The sequence below is a fragment of the Phyllostomus hastatus genome, unplaced genomic scaffold, assembly GCF_019186645.2.
Source record: "Phyllostomus hastatus isolate PE091 unplaced genomic scaffold, TTU_PhHast_1.1 phas_contig_29, whole genome shotgun sequence".
Taxonomy (NCBI): Eukaryota; Metazoa; Chordata; class Mammalia; order Chiroptera; family Phyllostomidae; genus Phyllostomus; species Phyllostomus hastatus.
Genome location: NW_025333835.1, coordinates 41,525,928 through 41,550,528, shown reverse-complemented (window position 1 = coordinate 41,550,528; position 24,601 = coordinate 41,525,928). Strand labels below are relative to the sequence as shown.

At 43.7% G+C, this 24,601-nt stretch overlaps 1 protein-coding gene across 9 annotated transcripts in view; it reads right to left on the bottom strand.

The window, feature by feature from the left end:
- MBNL2 (muscleblind like splicing regulator 2) overlaps positions 1–24,601 on the bottom strand; it is a 151,945-nt gene that overhangs the window by 88,439 nt on the left and 38,905 nt on the right. For 8 of the 9 annotated variants that reach the window (XM_045838996.1, XM_045838994.1, XM_045839000.1 and 5 more), the window contains exon 2: positions 13,948–14,712. In XM_045838996.1, the coding sequence (XP_045694952.1) occupies positions 13,948–14,121 (174 nt within the window). In that variant the 5' untranslated portion in view covers positions 14,122–14,712. Of the gene's footprint in view, positions 1–13,947; positions 14,713–20,280; positions 20,382–24,601 lie in introns of those variants that run through there. The other variant, XM_045838995.1, reaches the window with a different exon arrangement.

The following is a 24,601-nucleotide window of genomic DNA, read 5'->3' as shown; positions in this document are numbered from 1 at the left end:
AAAATCCACAGAATTCCAAAGTTGAAGAGTTCGTGACTAAACTTGTCTAAGAACTCGAGTAGGTTTCACTTCATCTCATGGCTGTACAGGTCTCCAAACTCTTCTGTTCTCACCTTCTCCCATCCCCCCCCCGGGTGGACATAGAAACATCTGTTTCTATTGTGTGCACGGTGGCTAAGCTGCGCAGCTGGCGAGTGTTTGATAAAGATTAGCACTGTGCAAGTTGCAGCTCAACACCCTCTTGCTTTGTAACAAACTATAATGGGAATACTTATCATCAATGAAATGAAGCAAGTGTGGTGTTTGTACAATCAACTCAGACAACAAACTAGTGATTTTCCATTGCGTCATGGATGTTTACCGGTTGCTAGGCAACACAATGTTCCAACACTAACACCAGGGAAAATTTCTATTGCTAAGCTAAGACTGGCCATTTCAGTAATTAGTTTTGCATGGAGCTGTCTCTTAGTATATTTGGCATAGAAAGCACCTTTTAAAGGACACAATGCAAATCCCAGGTTTGCATTATTTGAGCAGTTGCTGAGATGGGAACTCTTGTCCCTCCTGGCATGTTTATATAGTTCTTCTTTTATTGAACAAATATCTGACTATAGACCTCATGCATTGGCTCCATTCATTACACAGAGCAAGTTTACTTCCTCTTCAACATGCTAATTCTGAATATTTGGAGATGGCTATCAAGTCTTCTCTAAATCTTTCTTCCTCCAGAACAAACATAGCAAACCCATTCATTCACTTATCCATTCCCATGATTTCCCCATAGTATTTTAAGGGGACAATAACTGGGATTGACTTGTGCTGTTTTACAATTTACAGTTAGGGCCAGTGACTTCTAGGTGGTTGTGTTGCTGGATATTGCAATTAAAACTGGCACAGAAATAAGGAGTCAAGCGGTGTGGGACAGGTGCCTGCTCATTTTTTAACTACCTTAGAAAAACTGTCCTGACTTCGAAATAACATGGTTTTTGTGCCTTATTGGAAAACTGGAAGATGAATAGAAACTTTAAGTAAGATTTTTCAGGGATGCCTGCTTAGTAGATTTTATGCTGCATAAGAGCAAGCATTTTCAGAGTGTGTGATGAGATCATTTAAAGTCATTTTTTCTAAACATACAGATTCCTGGGATCCAGACCCATACTTATGGAACAGGTGTCTGTAGAAATCCCCGAGGGAAAAGCATTCAGAAGCCATGAAGACAGGACACACGACAGGAAGATCAGTCACTGAATTCTACCTAGCCTGTGAAGTTCCCTTATATTGCAGCCAATAATTCTCTCTCTTTTTTAAACCAGCCTCTTCCGCTGATAATCAGTATCAAATATTTTAGTACTTAATTGTTAATGTTGCATGGCTTTTTGTCTTTTACTTATTTTGTAAAATCCCTCAGAGCGAGACCAAATCTTACATTTCTAGGTCTCTCCCATGGAGTACGGCACCATATTGAACAGAGCCATTGAATGAATAGTGAGAGGTTTTGGGAGAAGAAGTTAGAGCCGGCAAGGAGACAGACGTGGGAGTCCAGCTGGGCAAGTTTAAGACTGGGGAGGTTAAAGAAGCCTTCGCTTTGGAAAGAAGTTTCTGCATTGCGTTTGTGGCCTGCTACCAGTGGAAGTGACAGAGTTCATGGAGAATGCTTGGTTTCCCCTATCCCATCAAACTTGACCTTTATAAATGTGGCCAGTAGGTTATTATTTCCTGCATTTCTAGCCCTTCTGGAGCACAAGAGAGCAATAAATTCTAGCTGTTTTGGTGAAACTCTATTTTCTGACAACATCTTGAGAGTGGATCCTGTAGGGCCCTGATAAAAGTCCCAAAGTCAGAATGAATGGGTCCCTTTAATAGTTAGGTAGAATTTTTTTACTGTAAAAGACATAGACTGTTTCAAAGTTAATTTGAATGAAAAATCAAATTAAAAAAATGATGCCTACATGAGATACAAGTAAATAATACAGTTCAAATAAAACAATTATGGCCTTGGCTGGCTAGCTCAGTTAGGTAGAGCATTGTCCCAAAATGCCATGGTTGTGGCACATACAAGAATCAACCAATGCATGCATAAATAAGTGGAACGACAAAGTGACATCTCTCTCTCTCTGCCTTTCAAATCAATTAAAAATAAAAGAATAGTAAAAGATATGTTTGGAAAGCATGAAGAAAAACAGCTGGGGCGGTATACTTATATTAAAAAATAATAAACTTGGACCAAAAGCTAATTGAACATTGATACAAAGTAAAAGCATAAAATAGCCCTGAAAGTCATGAAACACTAGCGCGAAATAACAGCGTCAGCCTACGAAAAGCAGAAGTTGTTAGATATTCAAGAAATTACACGAGTTGTATTAAAGTTTCATGCATTACTGTAACTGGGAGGTCAAGGAGACAAAAATAAATAATTAAGGACAAAGTACATGAATTATTCAATGTTTGAATAAATATCTATGCATTGATATTACTTTGTGCTTAAGAACAGGAAATGCATCTTCTCAAGCACATGTACCATTTATAAACATGGGCCATAAAATATTTCAATGCATTTCTGAAGTAAAAATCACACAATTTCATTATCTTTATAATAAAATATTACTAGACATTAATGTCTAAATGTTAAAAAAATCCCAAACTACTTGGATATTTAGAAATAATCACATAAGTAACAACTGGGTGAAGCAAACTGGAAAGTAACAGAAGTGAGAACATCATTGAACAGCTAATATGCGACGATGCAGCCAAAGCTGCTTTCTGTAGTCGAGTCACAGCCCTAAGTGCCTAAAGAAAATAATTACAGGAGGAGAACTAAACAGCATATATAGGAATTCAGAAAGGACAAAAGAAATTAAGGGAAGCTAGAGAGAAAAACAATAAAGACAGACATAAAAATAAAAGAAAGATAATGAGATGAAAGAAATCGATCTTTTATAGAGTTGATAGCTAAGCAAATCAGTTCTACAAGCAAATGGTCTTCAAATGAAACACACAAATCTCTGGCAAATCTGGTAAATCTAGTCAAAGAAGAAACTAGAAGAAATAAAAAATTATAAAGTTTTTAAATAGATGTGTAAGTACAGTTATTAAAATTAGAAGATTGAGGCACATAACAGAAATGAGTTTTTTTGAGTGAGTAAATTGAAAACTTTGGTGACATAGGTAATGAACTGACAAAAATGTAAATCCAGAAAAATGTAAATCCTTTCATGAGAAGAAAACCTATAAGCAGATAAAAAAGAAATCATACCACTCACTTATCGAGAAGTTATTTTTACTCCAATTAGAGATCTTAGAAATGTGGGGGACATGCAGCAACCCGAGAAATGGATTTGGTTCTTGGTGACATTTTCTACAGTGCAATTAAAGAAGTAGGTAAGAATAATTTAGGTGTTTAAAGTTACAATTGAGATTGGAGACAAAAAATAACTCTGAGAAACCAATTAGCCAATAGCACTTTCTGGATAAAATGTCTGCGTGAAGGGGACTTGACTCGGGGTGGTGAACACACATACAACCTACGGAGGATGTATTCTACAGAATCGTACCCCGAGACCTATGCCATGTTATTAACCAGTGTCACCCCAATGAACTCAATAAGAAAGTAAAAAAAATAAAATAAAAGATAGTATCTAAGAAAAAGTTCATGAGATTCAAGCCACTCTCAAGACTTGACTAAGGAAAACCCAAAAGTACTAGGAGCATCAATTACACAGAACACATTTGGAAGGGTTTTCTATAGTAGCAGTCTGATCTTGGGTGGCTGGACATCTGCCCAGACAATAAACCAAGTTCTCCCTAGAGCCCTGCTGTGCACCCAGCTCCTGAGTGACCACAGAGACGATAAGAACAAGCATTAAGAACAAAATAACCAGCAGGGCACACAGGCCAGGAGAAACGGTCTTACGAGGAAAAACTAAGTCCCCCCTTCAAACCAGCAGATCCAGGTACCATGAGGGCAAGGAGCAAATGAGGCCAGGGTGCATATAAACTGGTCCTTTTACCAGCCTGTCATGATGCACCTTTCCTAATAATTCTGCCTCCAAAATACAGTTTAATAAGTCTACACACTCCTTTCTCTTTCTGTCTCCACCACCCCAGGAATACGGACCAGGCAGTACTATGGACCATGAAGAGCTCCTGAACTCAGCTCCCGACCCGGCCTCCTCCTGCAACTCCCACTCGGGCCGCCTCCCCCCATCCTTCAGCTCTCTGCTCAGAAAGCACCTCCTTGGAGCAAGCATCCCAGCCGCCCTTCGGTTTAAACCCTTCCCTGTTGTGTGTTTTCCTCACAAGGACCTTTTTTATTTACCTCTTAGCACTTCTCACAGCTTGAAAATAACTCATTTTTGTAGGGTGGGGGCACTGTTTCTACCCATTTGCTTTCTGTCACTCCCATGAGAATGAAACTCCCACGAGGTCAAAAAACTCTCTGCTTTCACTGCATGCTCTACGGCCACGGCCCGGCCCAGCGCCTGCCCGCTTTGTGGGTGCTCAGTACCCCGGGAGTGAACGGCAGCCCTGATAAGTCGTGATTATTGGATTAGTTTGTTTTCTTGTTGTTTCCTTCCTTCTGAGTTCCGGGGAAATAAAGTTCCCGTGTCTTGTTCAGGCACTTAGTGGTGGTTCAATGACTATTTGTAGAATAAATGAATGAATAAAGAGATCGAACTTCTCTAGGAAATGACATTTCTCTCTCCTCGGCTTTCTTACCGCGCGGCACACCTGGGTCTGCTAGAATTCTTCATTAAGGATTCTGCTGTCCCAATATTTTCCAGATACAACGGCTCTTGTTAACAACTGAGTGCCCGACGGGAATGCGAGAGAAGCGATGCGAATTAAATTTCTCAAATGAGGCTGCTGCTGATTAATTTTAGATCCTGAGCATCTGGGTCAGTGCTTAGTTCCATGACAGGTGTGGAAATGATATCTTTGGTGTCATTATTAATGATTTTACCACGGGCTGGGAGCACTTGAAATACTCTTCTGAGTGAGATTTGAGATGTGGACCAGATGGGCATATTGAAAACGCTTACATGTACTGTATTCTACTTTTCAACAAGTTCCTGTGTTAATACCGATTACCAAGGGACCTTGTATCCATATCACTTATTCAGTCAAAAATTCTAAGCAATCATTTTTTAAGAATATGAAATGCTCCAGTAAGATAAAATATACATGAAATACAAACACGCCCAAAGGTGAATCTTGTCATTTCGTTTGGTTTGAACTAGGTTACAGCGTCTGAGGCGTTTTCCTTTTCTCTTTCTCCTGGCCATGTCTCATCTCCTACAGGGCTTAGGATTCACGAAGGGTAAGACCCCAGCAGTCATAAGAAAATAGTCTCATCAGTATCATTCCCAAAATGCTGGTTGGCTAGACAAAATGGGGAGGTGAGGTTGATTACGAATAAACATGTCAACATCCACTCACTCCCTGAAATCCAAGGGACGGTGCTTGGTGGTGGAGGGGGCATTTATTTTCCAACTATCAGTTTTATTCTTCTTGGTCATGACCGTGCTGAGAAAGTAATACACACTAGACTGTAATCTTCCAGCCAGAGGAAATTGAACCAAACCAAGTGGAAAGAATATGCTATTTAGTATTAGCAGGTCCGTCCATGGGAAATTGGAATGCAGGAGAGGTTTGTCATTGGTTGGGCTACCCCAGAACAACCCTGGTTCTCCCGGTCAGGGGTAAGGGAGTCCCCTGCCGTGGCCTGGGGACTTGCTCCTATACCCTGGACTGGACATGTCCTATGTCTCCAAGTCCCTGGCCGGTCTCTTCCTCCCCCACCCAACAAAACTTAAAAATGAGCCCTGGCTGGTGTAGCTCAGTGGATTGAGTGCGGGCTGCAAACCAAAGCATCACAGGTTCGATTCCCAGCCAGGGCACATGCCTGGGTTGCAGGCCACAGCCCCCAGCAACCTCACATTGATGTTTCTCTCTCTCTCTCTCTCTCTCTCCCTCCCTTCCCTCTCTAAAAATAAATAATAAATCTTAAAAAAAAAATTAAAATGAGCTTAGTCCAGAGATTTTCAACCTTACTAAAATTCTGCCGCACAGCGAAACATATCTTTTTTGATCTGACAAAAAGTAGGTATAATTTTGATTCATTCACACCGGATAGCTATTGTTGTGTTGGCTGTTGTCATGTTTTAAAATCTGATAATCTAAGGGAAAAGAGGCCCGTGCCCCTGACTAAATAGTCAGGTACCGCGTGTTTGACAAATTCTTGTGCAACGCTGGTTACAGGTCACTGGTTTACTCAATGGATCAAGCTGTTGTCACTTGCTAAAGGGACGAGGCTTGAGGAACTTCTAGGGTCCTCTCGGGTAACATGTGGACTCGACAGAGACATTCTGATGACAAATCCTTTCTTCCGTGTGTGACTCAAAGCAGTGAGTCTGATGGTGGGGGTTTCAGGCCAAATAGGATGGAGAGGTAGGGCCCTACCTCTGAATTTTACGGAGCAATAATAGTTCTAGGAGCAATAATATTTCTAAGAGCAATGGGAAACTGACACACAGTTCCCACTTTTTCTTTCACTGAGTAAGAACATTAAGGAAAAAAAGAACAAAAATAACTCACCTATTAAGACAATCGTTTTAGAAAAGAAAAGAATATTATGATAATTAAAAAAATAAGAAACAATCTTGGAACGAAGATCAAATTTGAATTTGAATTGGGAGAATTTACCTTCATAAAAGGAAGTGCTTCATGCGACTTCAGTTATGCAAGACGAGGAAGTTCTAGAGACCTGCTCCGACGCAGGGCCTCTCGTCAACAACAGTGTATCGTGCGCTTAGAAAGTTGTTAAGAGCGTAGCTGTCCTGTTAAGTGCTCTTACCACAATAATAAAAAGAAATAAGACAAACGTATGAAGGTATTTCGGTGTCCTTATTTTACAACAGATTAGTGAAAATGTCCAGCCTAAGTGTCAGTCTACTGTCCGACCCTGGGGACTGCCGAGTGGCCGGCAGTGGTCCGACGAGCCACTCCGTGCGTTTCCATAGTTCTTTGACACTTGCGGGCCAGTCTCCAGGTGACCTGCCTATCAGGACAGCCAAAATCACGAAATGACCCAGGACCACCTTTGGGCATAGAAACCAAAGAGCTTCTTTGTACAAAGCCTTTAACTCTGACTGTTTTCTGCCTCTAAATTAATTTTAAAGATTGAGCAATACATAACCAGAGAAGTGATTTGAGTTTTGTTGGAGCGGTGATGTGTAAAAGTGCAGGATTTGAGGCTATTTTCATGCACTTACAAACATGACTGAGTTCCCAGCGGCTGCCAGGTCCACGGACAGAACAGTGAGATCCCTACCTTACAGCCTCACCTTCTAGCAGTGGGGACAGACAAGGAAGACATCTGTAGACAGAAAATGTCCCTTAGGGATAAATTCTGAGGGTGCTTCTGTGGATAGATATGTGGCATTTAAGCAAAGTCCTGACTCAAGTAAAGACTTGAGTCTTCCAGGTATCTGGGGGAAGAGCATTCCAGGCGGGTGGAACAGTCCTTGCAAAGGCCCCGAGGAGCAAAGAGCCCCATGTGATGGGAGACCGAGGTGAGGGGGAGCATGATCAACCTATGGGGCCAGAAATGCCACAGATCATACGGGGACTTAAGTGATATGAGCATCTATTGGGACATTTTGAGCAAGAGAATGACATGACATTTCGGAGTCACTCTGTCTTCCGGGCTAGGGGATGGTAAAAGTGAGAGCTACTCTAGGCCATTCCAACCGTCCTATGAGACACGATGGTGGTTTGGGGCACGGCGGTCAGGGAAGTAGTGTTGAGAAGTGCTTGGATTTACGGTATCTTTTGAAGACAGAGAGAATGGGACTTGCTGATGGATTGGGTATGGTTATAATTGTAGGGGAGATTTAACGCGGGTTCCAAAATGTTTTATTTGATCAACTGAATGCATTGCACCAAATCTTGAGAATAGGCACAACAGGAACAGTAGCTCGGAGGAGGACTCAAGACATGTTCAAGTTGAGATGACACTTACATATCCAGGTAGAGGTGTCAGGCAGGCCATTGAGTACATGAGTCTAGGGTTCAGGGGAGAAATCAGGAATAGACATAGAAACTAAGAAATATTCAGCATACAGAAAATGTTTATGGCCATTGGATGGGATGAGGTCATCCAATTAGGAAGTCCAGTTTTTTGGCGGATGGTCCAGAAAGGACAAAGGCTTTGGGGCAAGAACATGCTTGCTAAATTATAAGAAGAACAGGGTGTCCACTGTGGGTGTGAGGAAATGTAGAGAAGTTCAAGGACAAGCCTGGGGAGACATCAGCACGTCGAGGTCAAGAGAAGGAGGGAGATTTGGGAAGGGAGAGAGAGAAGCAGCTGCCAAGGAGGTGAGGGCAAAGCTAGAGAGCGAATCACTAAAGCAATGTAAATAAAGTCTCTCAAGGATGATTAGGAGCAGAGTAAATTCTCTCTGCTCTCAATTACCTCTCCTGACGGGAGATGCTGTGTATGCTGTTCTATTCCCAGCGAGGGCCGGTCACGTGATCAGTGTTTGTTTATTTCAGGTTAAATGTGGCAGTCTACAGGCTGAGCCCATCCCAGAGATATGTTTTGTTTGAACTTCAAGCTTTAAAAATATTTAAATGTGTTGCCAAGATTTAGAAATTGGGAAACTTCCAGACCACAACGAGATATCACCTCACACCCGTTAGAATGGCTATTACCAAGAAGACAAGAAGTGATGTGTTGGAAATGATGTGGATGGATTAGATGGAGCCCTTGGATTGGTAGGATTGGACACAGGTGCAGCCCTGATGAAGAACGGTATGGAGGCTCCTCAAAAAGTTCCGAAGAGAATCATCAAATGATCCAGCTATTCTACTTCTGGGCATTTATCTGATGAACATGAAAAAGCACTACTCAGAAACACTAACTGCACTCTGATTTTATTGCAGCATTATATACAATAGCCAAGATATGAGAACGACCTAAGTGTCCATCAACAGGCGAACGGGTGAAGAAAATTTGGTGCATATATACAATGGAATACTACTCGGCCATAAAAAGAAGAATATTGCCATTTGCAACAACATGGGTGGACCGTGTGGGGGTGACGCTCAGTGAAGTAAGACAGAAAAAGACAAACACCGTATGCAATCACTCACACGTGGCAAGAATGCAAAACAAAAAAAGAAACAGACAAGACAAAACAAAAACAAACTCACCCATACAGACCACAGACTGGGGATTGTCAGAGAGGAAGGGGAGGCGGGGGAGGGGGAGGGAAATGGGTAAAGGAGGCCACAAGTGTGATGATGATGATGATGGAGACTGGGGGGTTGGCGGTGAGCATGCCCCAGCACACACGGATCCTGGACGATGATGTCGTACGCCTGAAACTCCCGTAAGGCTACTGACCAATGTGACCTCACTAAACTGAACAAGCCACTTCATGGAAAGTAAATGAAAAATAAAAAGACATCAAGAAACTTCACACCAAAACCTGTCTCCCCGGTTCTTTTGGAAAGATCCCCAGGATTCTCACGAGGCAGGACACAGCTGCCACCCTTTGCGGGTTGCGTGCTCTGCTGTTCAGTCTCTGCAGCCACCAGTGAGCCCTGCGTCGTCGTGCCAACAGCAAGTGCTGAGTCACTCACTCACAGTACTTGCTGATGCCTGCAGACCTGGAGTCTGTACCTCCTGCTTGTTAGAGAGGGAACGAGGGAATAAAGGGACGAGCAAATGAAGGAATGGAGCCCGTCAAGATGAAATGATCTAACATTTAACATGCAGGAAAGTCAGGGATCAGATACAGACTCTCAGGCCAGGGCTTTTCCTCTTTGGTTCCTGGTTGTCACTGTATGAAAAACATCCGTGTGGGCGCATCCCGGGAACAAAGCGGTGGGGTGGCTGGAGCGGACTGGCTGAGGGTGCAGGGGTAGGTCTGAAGTCAGGAGGCCGAGGGTGGGAAGCCAGTCTCCCAGGCTGTGCAGAGCTTTTGGAAGGATCGTAAGAGCTTTACTCTGGGCGAGGTGGGAACCGCGGGGAGGCCCTGACTGCGGGATTGGCATCTTCTGATGCAGGCAGGGAAAGGATCACACTGTGTTTGGATGAGTTTTTACTGGGAAGGGTTATGTAAGGTCCAGACAACGTCCCCCAGTACTCTAAGGTGTTGTTCTTGTTTTTTTTTTTTTGCAAAAATTAGCAACATACTTTAAAAAATGTTTTCCTTTTTAAGCCAAATTCAAATTCGGATGTTGAAGCAAATATATTAAATACTTGGTTAGAGTGATAAATGCCAAAAACCCTTAAGTCTCAATAAGTGTTAAAACTATTTACTCCTCTCTGGATGTTTCAATGTGCAAACAAAACAAAACAAAACAAACACCCCACATTCATTTCTCTCAGTTACAGGAGGAAGAACCTGAAAAGAAAAATCTCAAAGTGTGAGGGCAATTGTTTTACGGACATAAACGCATGGAGGTGAGAGATCAAGGCCTTTGCTACAGAGATGTTTGCCGATCATGAAGCAAGTTGTATTTTGTGAAGTTCATCTAGCTGTGAACACAATGTTCCAGAATGTTCCGGCCATCCAGAAAAGATGTAAGCAATTCCATTCTTTATAATAATAGTGTAACTTTAAAAAAATCACATTTTTTTGCATGCCCGGGTAATTTCACATAAAATGCAACAAGGTAAGAGAGTTGTGAATAAATTACAAATACCACTGCAAGAACTTGACTATATTTTCTGAAACATCGTTGATAAAAGTACTTAGAGATGTATAACTAACTCCCTTTTCAAAGACCCCAGCAAATCTCCCTTTCAAGCACCCGCAAATGTATTTAGTATGTATTTATGGAAGATGACTCCTGTATACAAATAACCCATAACACACACACAAAAAAAAGCAAAGAAAGGAATATCTCAGCCTCATAACAGACTTATCTCTATATTGATAGACCAACACAGATTCCTTTTACCTATTTTTATGAATAAAAATACCTCACAATGTTTGCAGATAATGACACCATGTATAAATAACTAGACATATGAGATCTTCCTCCACCAGGACTGCTTTGAATGCGGTGACTAATCCGTGTCCCTGAGGTGTGATCACGCACGCAGTCCGGGGCTGAGTCTAGACACATTACGAGTTGGATGCCCAGGGAGTGGGGCACCTCTTGCTGTAACGCCAGTCATCCAAACCAAGGGCTCTGCTGCCATCCCTCACTGTGGAAGGGAGGAAGCTCACGTGGCCGGTCCCTACCCCGTCCAGCCCCGTGCTGGGCACCTGGCATATCTTAGGCCAGTTGAAGTAGGAGCTAGTGCCCCAGCCAAGGTGTGTTCATGCCCTGGCACGTCTAACTTCAAAGCTCCCGCCCTTCTCCTTGCTGCAGGCTTGTTCCACTGGGCAACACTGTCTTCTTTTAATATCGTAAAGGGAATAAAATGAAGTAGCTTACTTATTATCGTTGCCATCCCCCCTTTTTTAGCTACAATCTTTGAGTGAGTTTTTTATGTATCAGCCCCTGTTGAAAAATCCTGTAATCCTTGCAACCACCTTGCACGGTGACTGTGCTGGCACCAGGCTGGACACAGCGCATGCTCGAGTCGGTTTCACAGGTGATACCCTCCTTTTACCGCTGAGACAGCAGCGATAAGGAGTGATAAAGGACCCACCCAAGGCTGGGAAGTGCCGGAGCAGGTATTTAGATTCCCGTCTGTCTTACGCGTGTGCCTGCGGGCTCTTTTCACATTCTTTACAGTTTGATCACTCAAAAAAAAAAAAAAATACAGAGCACACACTCCCATTAAGTAAGCTGCAAATGTGCCATTTTAAAATGGAGCCGATGACTTGAGGCAATATATAAGTATGCTTCAACACTTGAGAGCGGTTCTAATGCACACTTCTAAAAATAAGGTTTTGAAGCTCCTGTTCAGTGGGGCAGTGCTCAGCATTCCCAGAGCTGGGCTTCCGGTGTCACAGGAGACGGGGCTGGTCTCGCTCTCCGTCGCGTGGGTTGGACTCCGCCAACAACTGTGGTCCCAGAGAAGCCAGAGGGAGGCCTGGGATTCTAAGGATCTGTGTCCGGTTGTTCTCCAGGAAACACCCAGCCTCCCTGAGTCAGGTCTCTTTCTCTAACTAGTTTAAAACAAATTAAAAGTTTTAAGAGACTAGCTAAAATGTTTCTTTAATATTTCATATCCAACCAGAGAAGGCTTGGGTTAATAAAATGAAGGCACTGAGGATGACCTGGAAAATGAATTTCTCATCTTTGGCCTGTTTTGGTATTTGGGTGTTCTTAAAATCTAACATTTATTTTATTTTTTTGAGATCTAACTTTTAATCGACACTGCTTTTCATAGTGAATGCTTCTATTGGTAATAACCAGAGAAGCAAACACGTACTTACTTTACTTTTTTGGCTATGAAAGCAAAATAAAAAGTAATGTAAAAATTGTTTATACTGTTATAGTTTATGTTAATTATAATTTATCTCTCTATTCATTTCTGTATAGACAAAATGATTCATAATTTTAAAGTCTAACTAATATTTTTTAATGATAAAAAGGAAGTAAAATAGGGTAGTTAGTGAGGGGAATAGTACATGTATTTTTAAAAATTTCAAACTTTAAAAGACTTCTGTTGGAATATCAATATATTCTTCTGTTGTTAGTGTGTAGACAAATTTTCCTCTTGAAGGTATACTTAAACCTATGATTTGAAGTCTTATATTTCAGTTTTGACTTACACATCTTATAAGACATAACTTTTTACTTTAAGATAAAATTTTTTCCTCCAGAACTTACCCAATCCTTTCAATACCCAAGAACAAGCTAAGATCACTACTTTGTAAACTCATAGCACAGGAATTTCCCAAATCATGTATCAAATGTTACGAATCAACATTTTTTGTTACTGTTTAGTAAGCATATTTTAATAAACTTTTGCAGATATAACCATTAAACTCTTGTTAAGCTATATATCTTACTTATCCGCATGGTAAACAATGTCATGATAATGTCAGGACAGTCCTAGACAATCTGGGATTCCTAGAACCGTAATTTTGGGGAAAAAGAAACCACGAAGAAGTATGGGCTAAGTCTCCCCATTTCCTTCCGTTACATTTTTCACTACATTATTCTCCCATTTCTTCAAGTCCAAACTCCACCCTACTTGGTACACAGCTCAGGTGCCACAGCCTCGGAAACCATTTTTTTAACACAGTCAGCTGGAAGCCAGCTCTTCCTTCTATCGACTCCCAGAGAAGTCACCTCTCCAGGCCCTCCGCAAGGCACGCGACCCTCTCTGTCCTGCATTATTTGCTTCCGTACTTGCCGTATGCTTCCTTCCAGACAGGGAGCTCATCAAGGGGGCCATCTTGCACCCCCTTCTCATCTTCTGTGCTGTGTTATGTGTTAACTTTCGCATAGTAGGTCGTCAAGGAGTACTGAAGGTGTACTTAACCGTTGTTAGCCATGCCAGATTGTCAAGAGAATAAAAAACACATTCAGGTGTATTTTTTTTAGGAAGCCCTTGGCCAGGAAAGAAAGCCACAAGAGGAGAAAATGCTTCCAGAGGTGAATCAGATAATTGGCACACAAAAGTGACACATTCAATTCCTTCACCTTTATATAACCTCAAGAAGATCAAACGTTAATAAAATATTCATCTTGAGTTTTCACAAGCCAGACTTTGATTTAAAACTCTTGGGTATGTGAATGTCAAGCTAGGCCCAATACACAGCCTCATGTATTTTTAATTTAAACAGGGATCTGTAAAACATTTATACATGCCTGATATGAACAAAACTAAGTAAAAATTTCTCAGTGGTCACCACAAAGAAGAAAACAGAATCTAGAACCAGTTGTTAAACTTCTGGAAAAGCACAAGAGAAAAACATTTCATTTGGAAATGTCAGTCCAATGTGGCGTAGCCAAAACGCTTGGTCTTACCTTTAGTGAATCGAAGCAGGCAATGACTCTTCCGTTTTCAACCTGGCAACTCTTGGGGGGGTGAGCAAATTTGCATTCCTCATCAGAGCGAGAGCAGGTTCCCCTTTGGAACTGTCTGCAGACCTCCAACGTCAGCCATTTGGTATCTCTGACTGGGGCGACATTCAAAGCCATGATGACAAAGTACTTTGGATCCTGTTAGTTCCTGTTAAATGATGAAATCAATGCAAGTTCCAAGGACCCAGAACTATTGTGGTGAAAAACCCCACATGTAAGTCTGAAGGTACGTGATAAATCTCTCAGTGAAGTCCAATCCAAGAAACAGAGAGAGAGGAGGATTTATTGGCAGGCAGTCAGTCATCCATCAGTAGGCCCCACTTGAAAACCGTGGGCCGAAATAAGAGCATGCTCAGTGTCATCTCCGGCGGTAAGGGTCCGAGTCTCCCGACCGTTTTGCAGACACCGCTGTTTTTAACAAAGCGGCTTCAATATCATGGCATTCCTTGGGAGAATCTGTATAGTTCTGAAGCTTACTACAGCTATGGACGATGATGGAAAATAAGCCACTTCGATGTTCAGATGTTGGCAGGATTTCTTTTTCCTTCCACCTTTTTAAGCTCCGATATCAAACGATTGAGGTATCTTCATCCACTCCTAAGGTCAGGGTAATTTGCCACAAAAACAAGACTTGAAAACACAACCAGAGCTCCCAGGCTGCAGTTTCCAGCAACAGTGACTCCACACAGGCACTTTTAAATCATGAACCTGCAAAACACCGATAAAATATCAACTGACACCCAAACTCAATGAAATCAACACTTTAACAAATTCTTTAGCTCTCATCAAGAATTTGCAAAAATGCATCTGAGACCTTTGAGCTTTGAGTATAGTGAGGAAAGTTGTGCATTAAAAAAAAAAAGGTGGCAGGGGAGAGAAGAGAAAAAATACGCAACTGCGTCCGTATTGCAGAAATGAACCAGGCAGCCACCCAGAAGTTAGGAGTGACTCAAAGAGATGAGTGTGGCCGACACAATAATTAGGCATTCCGAACCCATTCAATCTAATGTGCTCCATTGCCAAAATAGTGTAATAGAACTGTAGCTTCCAATTAATTTCACATTTGGGCCATTGATTTTATTGTTGAAAATGCTATAAACAATTATTTGGGATGTGTCTTTCCTATATAATAAGGATATTGTTCTCCTGGATGAAATGTAGGCTCCTTATTCTTTATATCTTTCCTAGTTTATAGAGATTTGAGCTTAGAGATGAATAGATAGAGATTTCTTGATATTTAGTCTCATATCGCTTATAGTTTTCTGTCTACTGTTATTGCTTCCTTAAATGTTCGTGTCCCCCTTATGCTGTAAGCATAGGGAACTCAGGTAATAAGGACTGTTTGTGTTTTTAATTCCGTATCCCCAGGGCCTTAGTTCATGGCTACTCAGTCCTCAAAAAATACTTATTGACAGACTTGACTGATGATTGACTCACTGGCCGAATGAATGCAAGTTAATTTTAGGTTCAGTTTAGACTTTAATGGAGTTACCATCTAAAGATGCTCTATTTGGCGGAATGCTAGAATTAACTATCTACAACAAAAATATAACTAGTAAGTTCAGATTTCTAAAATCAGCATATTTCATTTCTTTTACTATTTTCAAGGGTTGTGAAATTATTAAAAACCTTAACCATTTAACATTATTGGGTCAAGCATGCATAAAGGACTAACTAGCAGAAGTTGGTCATTTTCATAAATTGTATATGCCACATGTAACCTTAAATACGTGCTTAGCCTTGATATCTTTTTAAAAAATTTATGACTAAGACCTTAATGGAGACTGGAAGTAGATTATTTAAAATCAGCATATTCCAAATAAGTTCAGAAAACAATAAGCCTTAAGTGGTTTGCAAGTGCTCCTTGAAAGAGTAGGTCCCACACTCAGTTAAGTTTAGTTAGCTCCAGGTAAATCAACCTGAATGGGCTTCCGTGCAACGTGGCTCCCCCCCACCCCCTGGCCTTGACTGACTTTCCAGTAGGGGGAGAGAAGCAACGGGTCTCTCAAGCTTATCTGGTTATGAGACTTTTATCTAGCAGCACATCCCTTGCGACGAGGAGGAAGTGCTACTTCATCCCCATACTTTTTTGACTTCTTAGTGGATGTGCTTGAATGAGTTTTAATTGGCTGTGCATTGAAGGACACTGGAAACCTTGAAAGCTATGACACATACCTAACTTCAATTGTAAAACATGTGAGGGGACAGGCAGGCTCCTGCTTGCCTGGCAGGCAGCGTTGTGTTCCCAGCAGCTAACATCAACCAGCTTAACTCGGGGCATTTAAGACGGTGAGTTTAATAACCGAATGCACTCTGGGTCAGGTTTCACAGACCAGCCTGGACCTGCACCCTCATCACCCCAACCCCCACCGCCACCCCCCGCGGAGGACAAAGCATGAGGGAAGCCAGGGACAAGGAAATATTTCTGCCTGTGTACTCAGTGCGGGTGAGGCACTAAGAATAAGGACATTTCAAAAGCTGGCTTGGACACATTACATTTATATGTGAAACATATTTATGGAGCCCCTGAATCCCATGGACCGAGGCCCAGTGGAGTCGCAGGACAAGAAAGACACAGGAGACGCTCATTCTTGAAGCTTGCAGCATCGTCTCTGCAGAGGCTCCGCGTGTAGGAAAAGAACCAAGCGAACATGTGGATATGTGGATGGCACGTGAACACTCAAGGATCCCTGGAACAGGAGCCGTGCTCTCAGCCCAGACCCGTGAAGGCGGTACACCTTTGCTTATATTTTTAGAAAACAAGACATTTTTTTTTTCTGGGAAAAACAAAGTACCATTTCTAGTCACTAAAGAAACCCAACCAGAATTTAGATGACCAAACTCTATCACGATGGACTTACTTTTAAAAGCAGAACAGCCAAGCTCTCTGAGAGCCAGAGTCCTGTGTATGCCACAGGCGTTCCAGGAGGGGAGGGAGGTGCATCACGCACGTATTGCACCTCCGTCGACGGCCCCCTTCACCTCCTGGCTGGTTCTCTGTTTCCTAAAAGTGACAGAGCTCCTGTCATCAAAGGCGCCACCACAGGAAAGGAGCCATGATGGGTGAGGATGGAGAAGAACGACTTTTAACACGGTCATCAAGGGACAAGATCACACCACACAAACTCATAAACCAAGAAACATGCTGGCTCTACCAGACAGCGAGTTCACGGGGTGGGGGTTACGTGTTCGGGTTTTACTCTCCAAAACAGAAGCCACTTGCCGCATGTGGACATTGAGCCCCTGAAATGTAGCCAGTGCCACAGAGGAACTAAATTTAAGAATAGCATTTTTTCTTAAGGAATGTAAATTTAACTTAAAAGTGATTCGGAGTTATTGGAAAACTTTTGAGTGTTCTTAGACCGACTTGAGTACGTGAATCTACTTTTCAGTTGTAAAGTTTATGAAATCCAAATAAAGATCAAGTATTTCCAATCAAAATTTCGCATCCGAGTTGAGAGGCGTATAAAATCAATGTGATTTTACTTCGATGTGGGAAATACACAGTAATTTTAAAGACTTAGAATGAAAAGAAGACAGCGAAAACATCTCATTAATATTGAATATAAAATAATAATGTTATTTTATAATTACTACATGACAGATTGATAGTCTTTTTTAATACATTGGAATAAATACTATTATTATTATTATTATTAAAGTTAAACTCTCTCCCTTTTAGCACCTCAAAATTCAGAATTATCTGTGCAGCTCTTGTAATACTTCTGTTGATGGCACTATCTTAGTGGCTTTTACATTTATTCTACTGGCCAACATAGAATTCTCCGAAATGGCGGAAAGTACCCTGTCCTAAGATCCAGCATTTCTGGCCCTAGTTTTGCCAGGCATCCTTCAGATGACCTTGGGTAAATCCTTTTCTCTGAGATCCGGTTTCTTCATTTGCAAAGGGTTGATAACAGCTTCTACCTACTTTACAAGGTTGCTGCCGCAACGGACAGATTGTAGAGGAAACGCAAAAATACTTTGTAAACAGTGAAGTGCTATCCAAATGCAAGGGGATGAAAGGAGGAGTTGCTATATGCATCTTTATCGAATAAATGCACCTTACGGCTTTCTCTCTCTCTGCAACAGTTCTATGTCAGTGCCCAGGGTTGTGCCCGGGGTGGGTCTGCTCCAGCCATCGCGTCTGAAACCAGCGCAGTGCCTCAGAGCGAAAAGAGCTGACTTCTCTGGAACATCCTTCACTTCTCAGACTGTCGTAGTTTGTAGCCGAGGGGAACCCACAGAGAACTTTCTCCAAGTACAAGACCAACAGCGTTGCTACAAAGGCCTGAACCTGCTCTCTTTCTCCAGCGTCTACTAACCTGGAAATGAATGAAGTCCTTTTAGGGCCCAAGCTGTCACCCCAGGTGTGATGTGTCACTTGAATATGCTGGTGGCATTGACAGAGAGCCTTCTTGGTTTGAGGGCTTCATGGACACGCTCTGGGTGAGGGGGGAAGAATGGGTCGTGTTTTCTAGTTCGCCTGCCCAGGGGGGCTCCCCAGTCAAATATATCTCTATGGAGCGGGCACGTTTTTCTAATTCCCAGAAAGGCCCCATGTATGTCAGCACTGGCCTTGATTCTGTGCAAGGCACCATTGGCCTGTCCTAGAAGTTTCTGGATTGTACTGAGAAACAGGGTCTCTTACTCACAGTATTTTCGATTTTTCTCTAAGTTTCTCCCAATGCTTGGCTTTCATTTTCTCTCTTTTTTTTTTTTTTTGACTCGTGCTTCAGTTTTGTTGCCAACAGCCGGGTAATCCCACTCCAAAGAGCCCCGTGCAGTGCAGAACCCGGGCAGGATGTGGAAGCGGCTGTTCCCAGCCGTTTCTCCGTCCTCTTCGGGCATTCGGCAGCCTCTGGTGGTCTCCCCCGGCCACCTTGCTAAGCCCCTCACGGAGGGGGTCTTTCTCTTTGCCTTGAATGGTCAGCCGAGTCCCCACCTCACCCCGAAGCGGTGTTCCTGCCTGACCTCCTTCCTCTCCCTTTGACGGCCTCGCTATGGGCCATCTTTCAACACTGTCTGGGAACGACTTTTAAGGAAATATCAGCATTCCCTAATTCACAAGAGCTCTAAGCGTTGATTTTCAAATCTCCAGAGTTTGGTTTAGTGGCCGGTTCGTTGAATACGCTCAACAACTGATTGTCACCGGAACTCCCGACCCTCCCCCAACGAGTGTTTGCATTTCAGTAGGGACCAAAGTCTAATCTACAGGGACCAGGCTTCAGATTGGGGATTCCCTTAGTACCCTGTAGGAAAATTCCAGCAGGTGTGACTGCCTCGCCCTGTTGCTGCCAAGTAGGTTGCGGGTAAGAATAAAGAGCTTTCCCAGGGAAAAATAATCGGAACTTCAAGACCCAGAAATTCTCCAAGTGTAGTGCCTGGGTCAGCCAGCAGCAGCAGCAGCAGCAGCAGCAGCAGCAGCCGCCGCCGCTGCCGCCGCCCCCCAGGGGGCTTGTTAGAAGTGCAGATTCTCAGGTCACAGCTCAAGGGACTGAATTGCAAACCCATGGGGTGGGGCCCAGCGATCTGTTTTAACAAGCTCTCCAGGGCGTGACTCCGAAGCCAGCCCAAGTCTGAGAACCGCTGTGGTAAGCAATGCTCGCCACCTTTCTGCACGCCGGGCACCCCGCTGGGCGCTGCAGGAACAAAGGTGTCTGTCCTCATTTGATCACGCAGTCTCAGGTTCATGGATTCTCACAGAAACAATGGTAGGAAGGCCGGCTGGGGGTTGCCGCCAGTGGCTATGTGTCTGATCAATAAAAACAAACAAAACAAAACAAAAGAAAACAAACCCAACCAAAACTAGACTAAACAGAAAACACCTGAGACATTTGTCCCAGATAAAGCCTCTTTCTATGAGAATTAACGCCTAATCCGTAGACTGTATTCAGGCCTCGGGTGGGGGTGGATGGGACTTTGTTTACAGGGCCTTTGTCAAGGGAGGACTGTCTTAGGGGCCTGGTGGTCCTTGGTGACCAGCGGCTCAGTCCTTGGTCCCTTTCTGCCGGAGGTCTTTACAGAGCGGCTGTTTTGTAGCACCCACCCTCTGCAGACAGCTCCAGCTCTAACCAATATCGAGATTCACCGTGTGACTCATCTTCAAAGGGAAGGCAAGCCTGAAGTTCAAGGACGCAGAAACAAGGTTCTCGTTGTATTTCCTGAAATATCAAAGGACCCGCCATTCGACTTTACAGAATAATTAATCCCAAGCTATTTTTAGGGTCTTTACTTACGTGACATTTCATTTTTCCAAATATATCCAGAACTCACCTCGGCGTTTGATTTTCAGAAATCTGTGACTTTGACGGCATAAAAGAATCTGCTGCCCACGGTCTTTTACAACCAACCGCCCCGTGATGTGGCCCGGTGAGTCACGGCCTGTATCATTCTACAACCGGGGAGGCCAGCGCCCTGCCTCCCACAAGTCTCAGGCAAGCCCGGGCTGCAGACCCCAGGTGTCCCCGCCTTGCCAACGCTTTGTAGCTGCTTTGTACAGTTTTGAAGGGAAAAGCATCCATCATGTCCGATCTTGAGACTGAGATTGTTCAAAATTTAAGACTGCCTTCAGGAAAAATAGTTCTGCTGCACACAGCTACCTCCGGTTCACTGTCGGTCATCTTCGGTATTTTAGCTGTCTGCCAGGCCTCGGCCTCCTAGGGAGCTGATTAAAGGGTCCTTGCAAAACAACTGATTTCTGAGTCAGACAGTCAAGGGCTCATTATCCATTAAGTCATTTATGGGATGCCTTTAATTTTATTTTGCATAAATCTAATTATAACCAAGAAGCTATGTCTCCCCGAGTTTCCTCTTCCTCGTTCTGAGAGTTGTGGCGTTTCCCAGCTTTGCTTTTTAAAATTCTTAAAATACAGTTCTTCAAAACTGATCTTTCCTTCCTGTGAGTGGTTTCACGTTTGAGCCTCTCACCTCTATTTCTGGAGCTCCTGCGAAAATAGCTCGCAATGTGCTCTTTCCCTGGATCAATGAACGACTCGGCCACATCCCGAGCCTATCAGATGCAGACGCCTGGGCTGGGCGGGGACCTGCAGGAGCTGCGTGCGGCTGGAGCACGGGGCTGAGAACCACTTGACCTGCAATCCTGCCCTGGAGTCGCAGCCACCGAGAAGAGGTCTCTCACGAGTCTTACCCCCAGGACGCCCAATGGACCAGTAAAAATACAGAGACGAGACAGGTCCCGCTGCGAAAGAAACCAAGAACCTCATTGACTTCTTGATAGAAAAATGCATAAAGGGAGAGTAGCAAAAGTGATTGTCCTTAAAGAGATTTTTTTCCCTAAATACCTTTAAATGGGTTTCTTTTTTAACTTTATTGGACATGTAAGTAAAATGGTGTTTTGAAACATCTGCAGGGTGTAGGGGTCACAACCAAGTTGTCTACCCTGATTCCAGTTGCGCCCCTTCTCTGAGTAGCTGTGTGATGCCACGTAAGCTCTCTGAGCTTCCGTTTCTTTGTGTGGAACCGAGGGGGCGAAAAGTACCTAAGCCATAAATATATATATAATTTATATATATATATATAAATAAATAATAAATAAATTATATAAATATATATATATGTATTGCAATACATATATATATATTGCAACCACAGTATATTTAGTACTATGTTCCAAGTACTCCCTGCATGCTCTCTAGTCCTCGCCGACCTTAGAGGAGGCATCCTTACATCTATCATCCATGTGCATGTCCACCCACACACGAGACAGGTGGAAATGACTTCTACTCACAGCAAATGTGAAAGTGCCAAAGTTCTGCAAAGTAAAGCAAGCGTCAGCAGCAGAAAGTACAAGAAGGATCCTTTCTGTGAAGGGCATATTGTGAAGTCTTCCCCCAAGACAACCCTTTGATAGATACTTGCTCTTTTGAGACTGACCCCAAACCCACATTCATTCCAAGCCAGGTAAGAAGCATGGCTAATGACCATGCCTTCATTTTGTGTGGCCCTTTGCTCGTGTGGCCGTATTTTCAAATACATTTCCATACGGAGAAGAAAACATTCGTGGATACCCCAGGTCACAGAGTGAGCCAGATAAGTTCATGACGACAGTGACAAAAGGAAGAACTCCCAACTAATTCTTTTCCTTGTATCTTGTCTCTTAAAGTACAAGTAGCAAATTCATAAAATCAGGGCTCAGGTTCACACATGGAATTAATTCTCCAGTCCGTTTGCTTTGCCGTTTCCAGGAATGGGCAGAGAAAGAAGCCCCACCTTCAATGAGCGGAGGAGAAATGTCTAAATGTACTCCCGAAACTACAGCCAGCTACAATATATGCAAACACATATTTATATTCAAATTATGTTTTTCCCCGCATCTGTGCTTTCTATCTAAACCTTTATCATTCTGTTAGGAGCCGTTCTTATTGGAATAAAAGCGGTGGTATTAGATGCCACTTAAGACTGGCAGTGCTTGCTGGTTTCCCGGATGTCCAGGACCCCACGGCTGCAGTCACAGAGGGCAGCCCCCAGGCTGCGGGCTGCAGCCCGGCCCTGCACGCCCGGAGAAGTAAGTCTCTGTCGGAACGTGCACTTCCTTCCCCAGCCGCAGGCTCTGGTGCACCGGCTGCTTTGCCACTGAGCTTCTCCCTTTTCTCTCTCTTCCACTGCCACTGGCCAAATACAGCATCTGCCCGGACACCTGCTAATGCCGATACCCCTTTTCTAGACCAGATTTTTGTAGCGTAACTTTTATGACGCACAATCTAGACAACATGCACGCATTTTTAAAAAAATTCAATCTATTGCCATACCTGAAATATAACTAAGACATCGAAGGAAGTAACTTTTTATAAAAATAAATAATGTATTTTAAAATCTCAACATTAAGGCACAGGTTTATTAGGAGACAGAATGAAGTGGTCAAATAGTCACACCCGTGTGTGTGTGTGTGTGTGGCTTATTTTGAATGTGACAGACACAAACACAGACTGACAGGTGTGACAAGGGGTGTGGCTTTTCAAAACGCCAAACCATTTCCGTTAAGGGTCCCGACAAGCGAAAGAATACTTTGCCTCCATTTACACAGTTGTGGTATTTGTGCAAACTTGAGTTTTATTAAGACTGTCCAAAAAATACAAAATAAACGTAAAAAATCACTTTGGACAAACGTGTACAACAGAGTTAAGATCTTGACCCACATCACGATGAACAGGTTTGTGTGTGTGTGTGTGTGTGTGTGTGTGTTTCTCTCTACGTGAACACCCAGCAGGGGCCATCCAAAGTCATGAGACTCCAGCCAGCTCTTAACACGGAGGGAGCCATCTTCACTGCATGACAGCAAAACCCTTCACTCCTGCCCGCCACATTCCAGAGATGCCTTCTAGTCATTGGAGAAATGGGGGGCAAAAATGCTTGCTTAAATTTCCGAAGTTCTCTTTCGGGGATGGTATTTTCCCATTGGTAATACTGCTAGAGGGTCTTAGGCTACAGAAATCTGACCTAAGAAGGCGGTATAAAATATGAGGATCACCAGCGCCGCAGAAGTGGGGGAGCACCAGAGAGACTTAGACAAGGCCCCCACTGGAGAAAGGTCTCTCTCTGGCAGCATCCTCCAGGATGCACTAGACTTAGAAGAGCTCGCGGGTGGTGAACTTGGTTAGAAGTTACAGCACTGGTCTAGGCAAAGAGGAATAATCTGGGCTGAAAATTACGTCGCAGTGGTGGGAAGAAGGCAACCCCCGATCTTGGGTTCATAAATAAGCTGGTTAAAAATAAATAACCTCTGGGGACTGGGAACACGGACAGCAGGGAAGAGAGGCGTCAGAGAGACTTCAAAGTTCGGATCGATCCTGCGCGGGCGGAAGGACACTGCCGCGCGTTTCGGCAGGAAGGGCGCGGGGAAGGGGGGGACCGGTGGAAGCGGGGCGCAGAGGTGTGGTCATGGACACGCCCCTAGAACCTCAGACGCTGAAGTGAGTGGGAGGGAAAGAGACAGGCACTAAGATTTTGTATCTATATCTACATCTGTGTGTCCATCTAGGAGGAAAAAGAGAAAGACCTGGGTAGGGCCAAGGACACGACATTCGGTTCTTGAGAGGTGACAGATGAAAAGAGGAGCAAGTGAAGCACAGGGGGAAACGGCAGTCCAAAGCTCCTCTGACTACTGAGGCATGAAGGGCGCCGGGAGAACTCGGAGTGCCCGGATGGAGGGAGTAGACAGAAAAGCCCAAGGCCACGAGGAGGTCAAGGGCATGTGGACGGTGAGTGTGGGCTAGACATCATAAGCAGGATGGCACTGCTGACCTTCCAGGTGGCCGTGTCTGTAGCCCACAGCAGGGTGGGGGGAGGGAAGGGGCCCTGGAGCTCCCCAGGGTGCTGGGTGCTGCTAGAACAGCCTGGGCAGCAAGGAGAGTTTTGAACTCGTTGTGTCCTGCAGGCAGACGGGCACGGGCTGCCTGTGCACTCTGGAGAAGGCACCCTTTCGGATGTCAGGTTTGCTCACGGAATTGGACAGAGGTAGGAAGCAAGGCACCTAGCAGAGGAGGAGAGCACTTGCTTCCCCATCGCCCTTCCTGCCTTTCTTTTCTGAATGTAGGGAGAGAAACACAGGGGGCGCTTGCGGGGAGGGCAGGGTGGT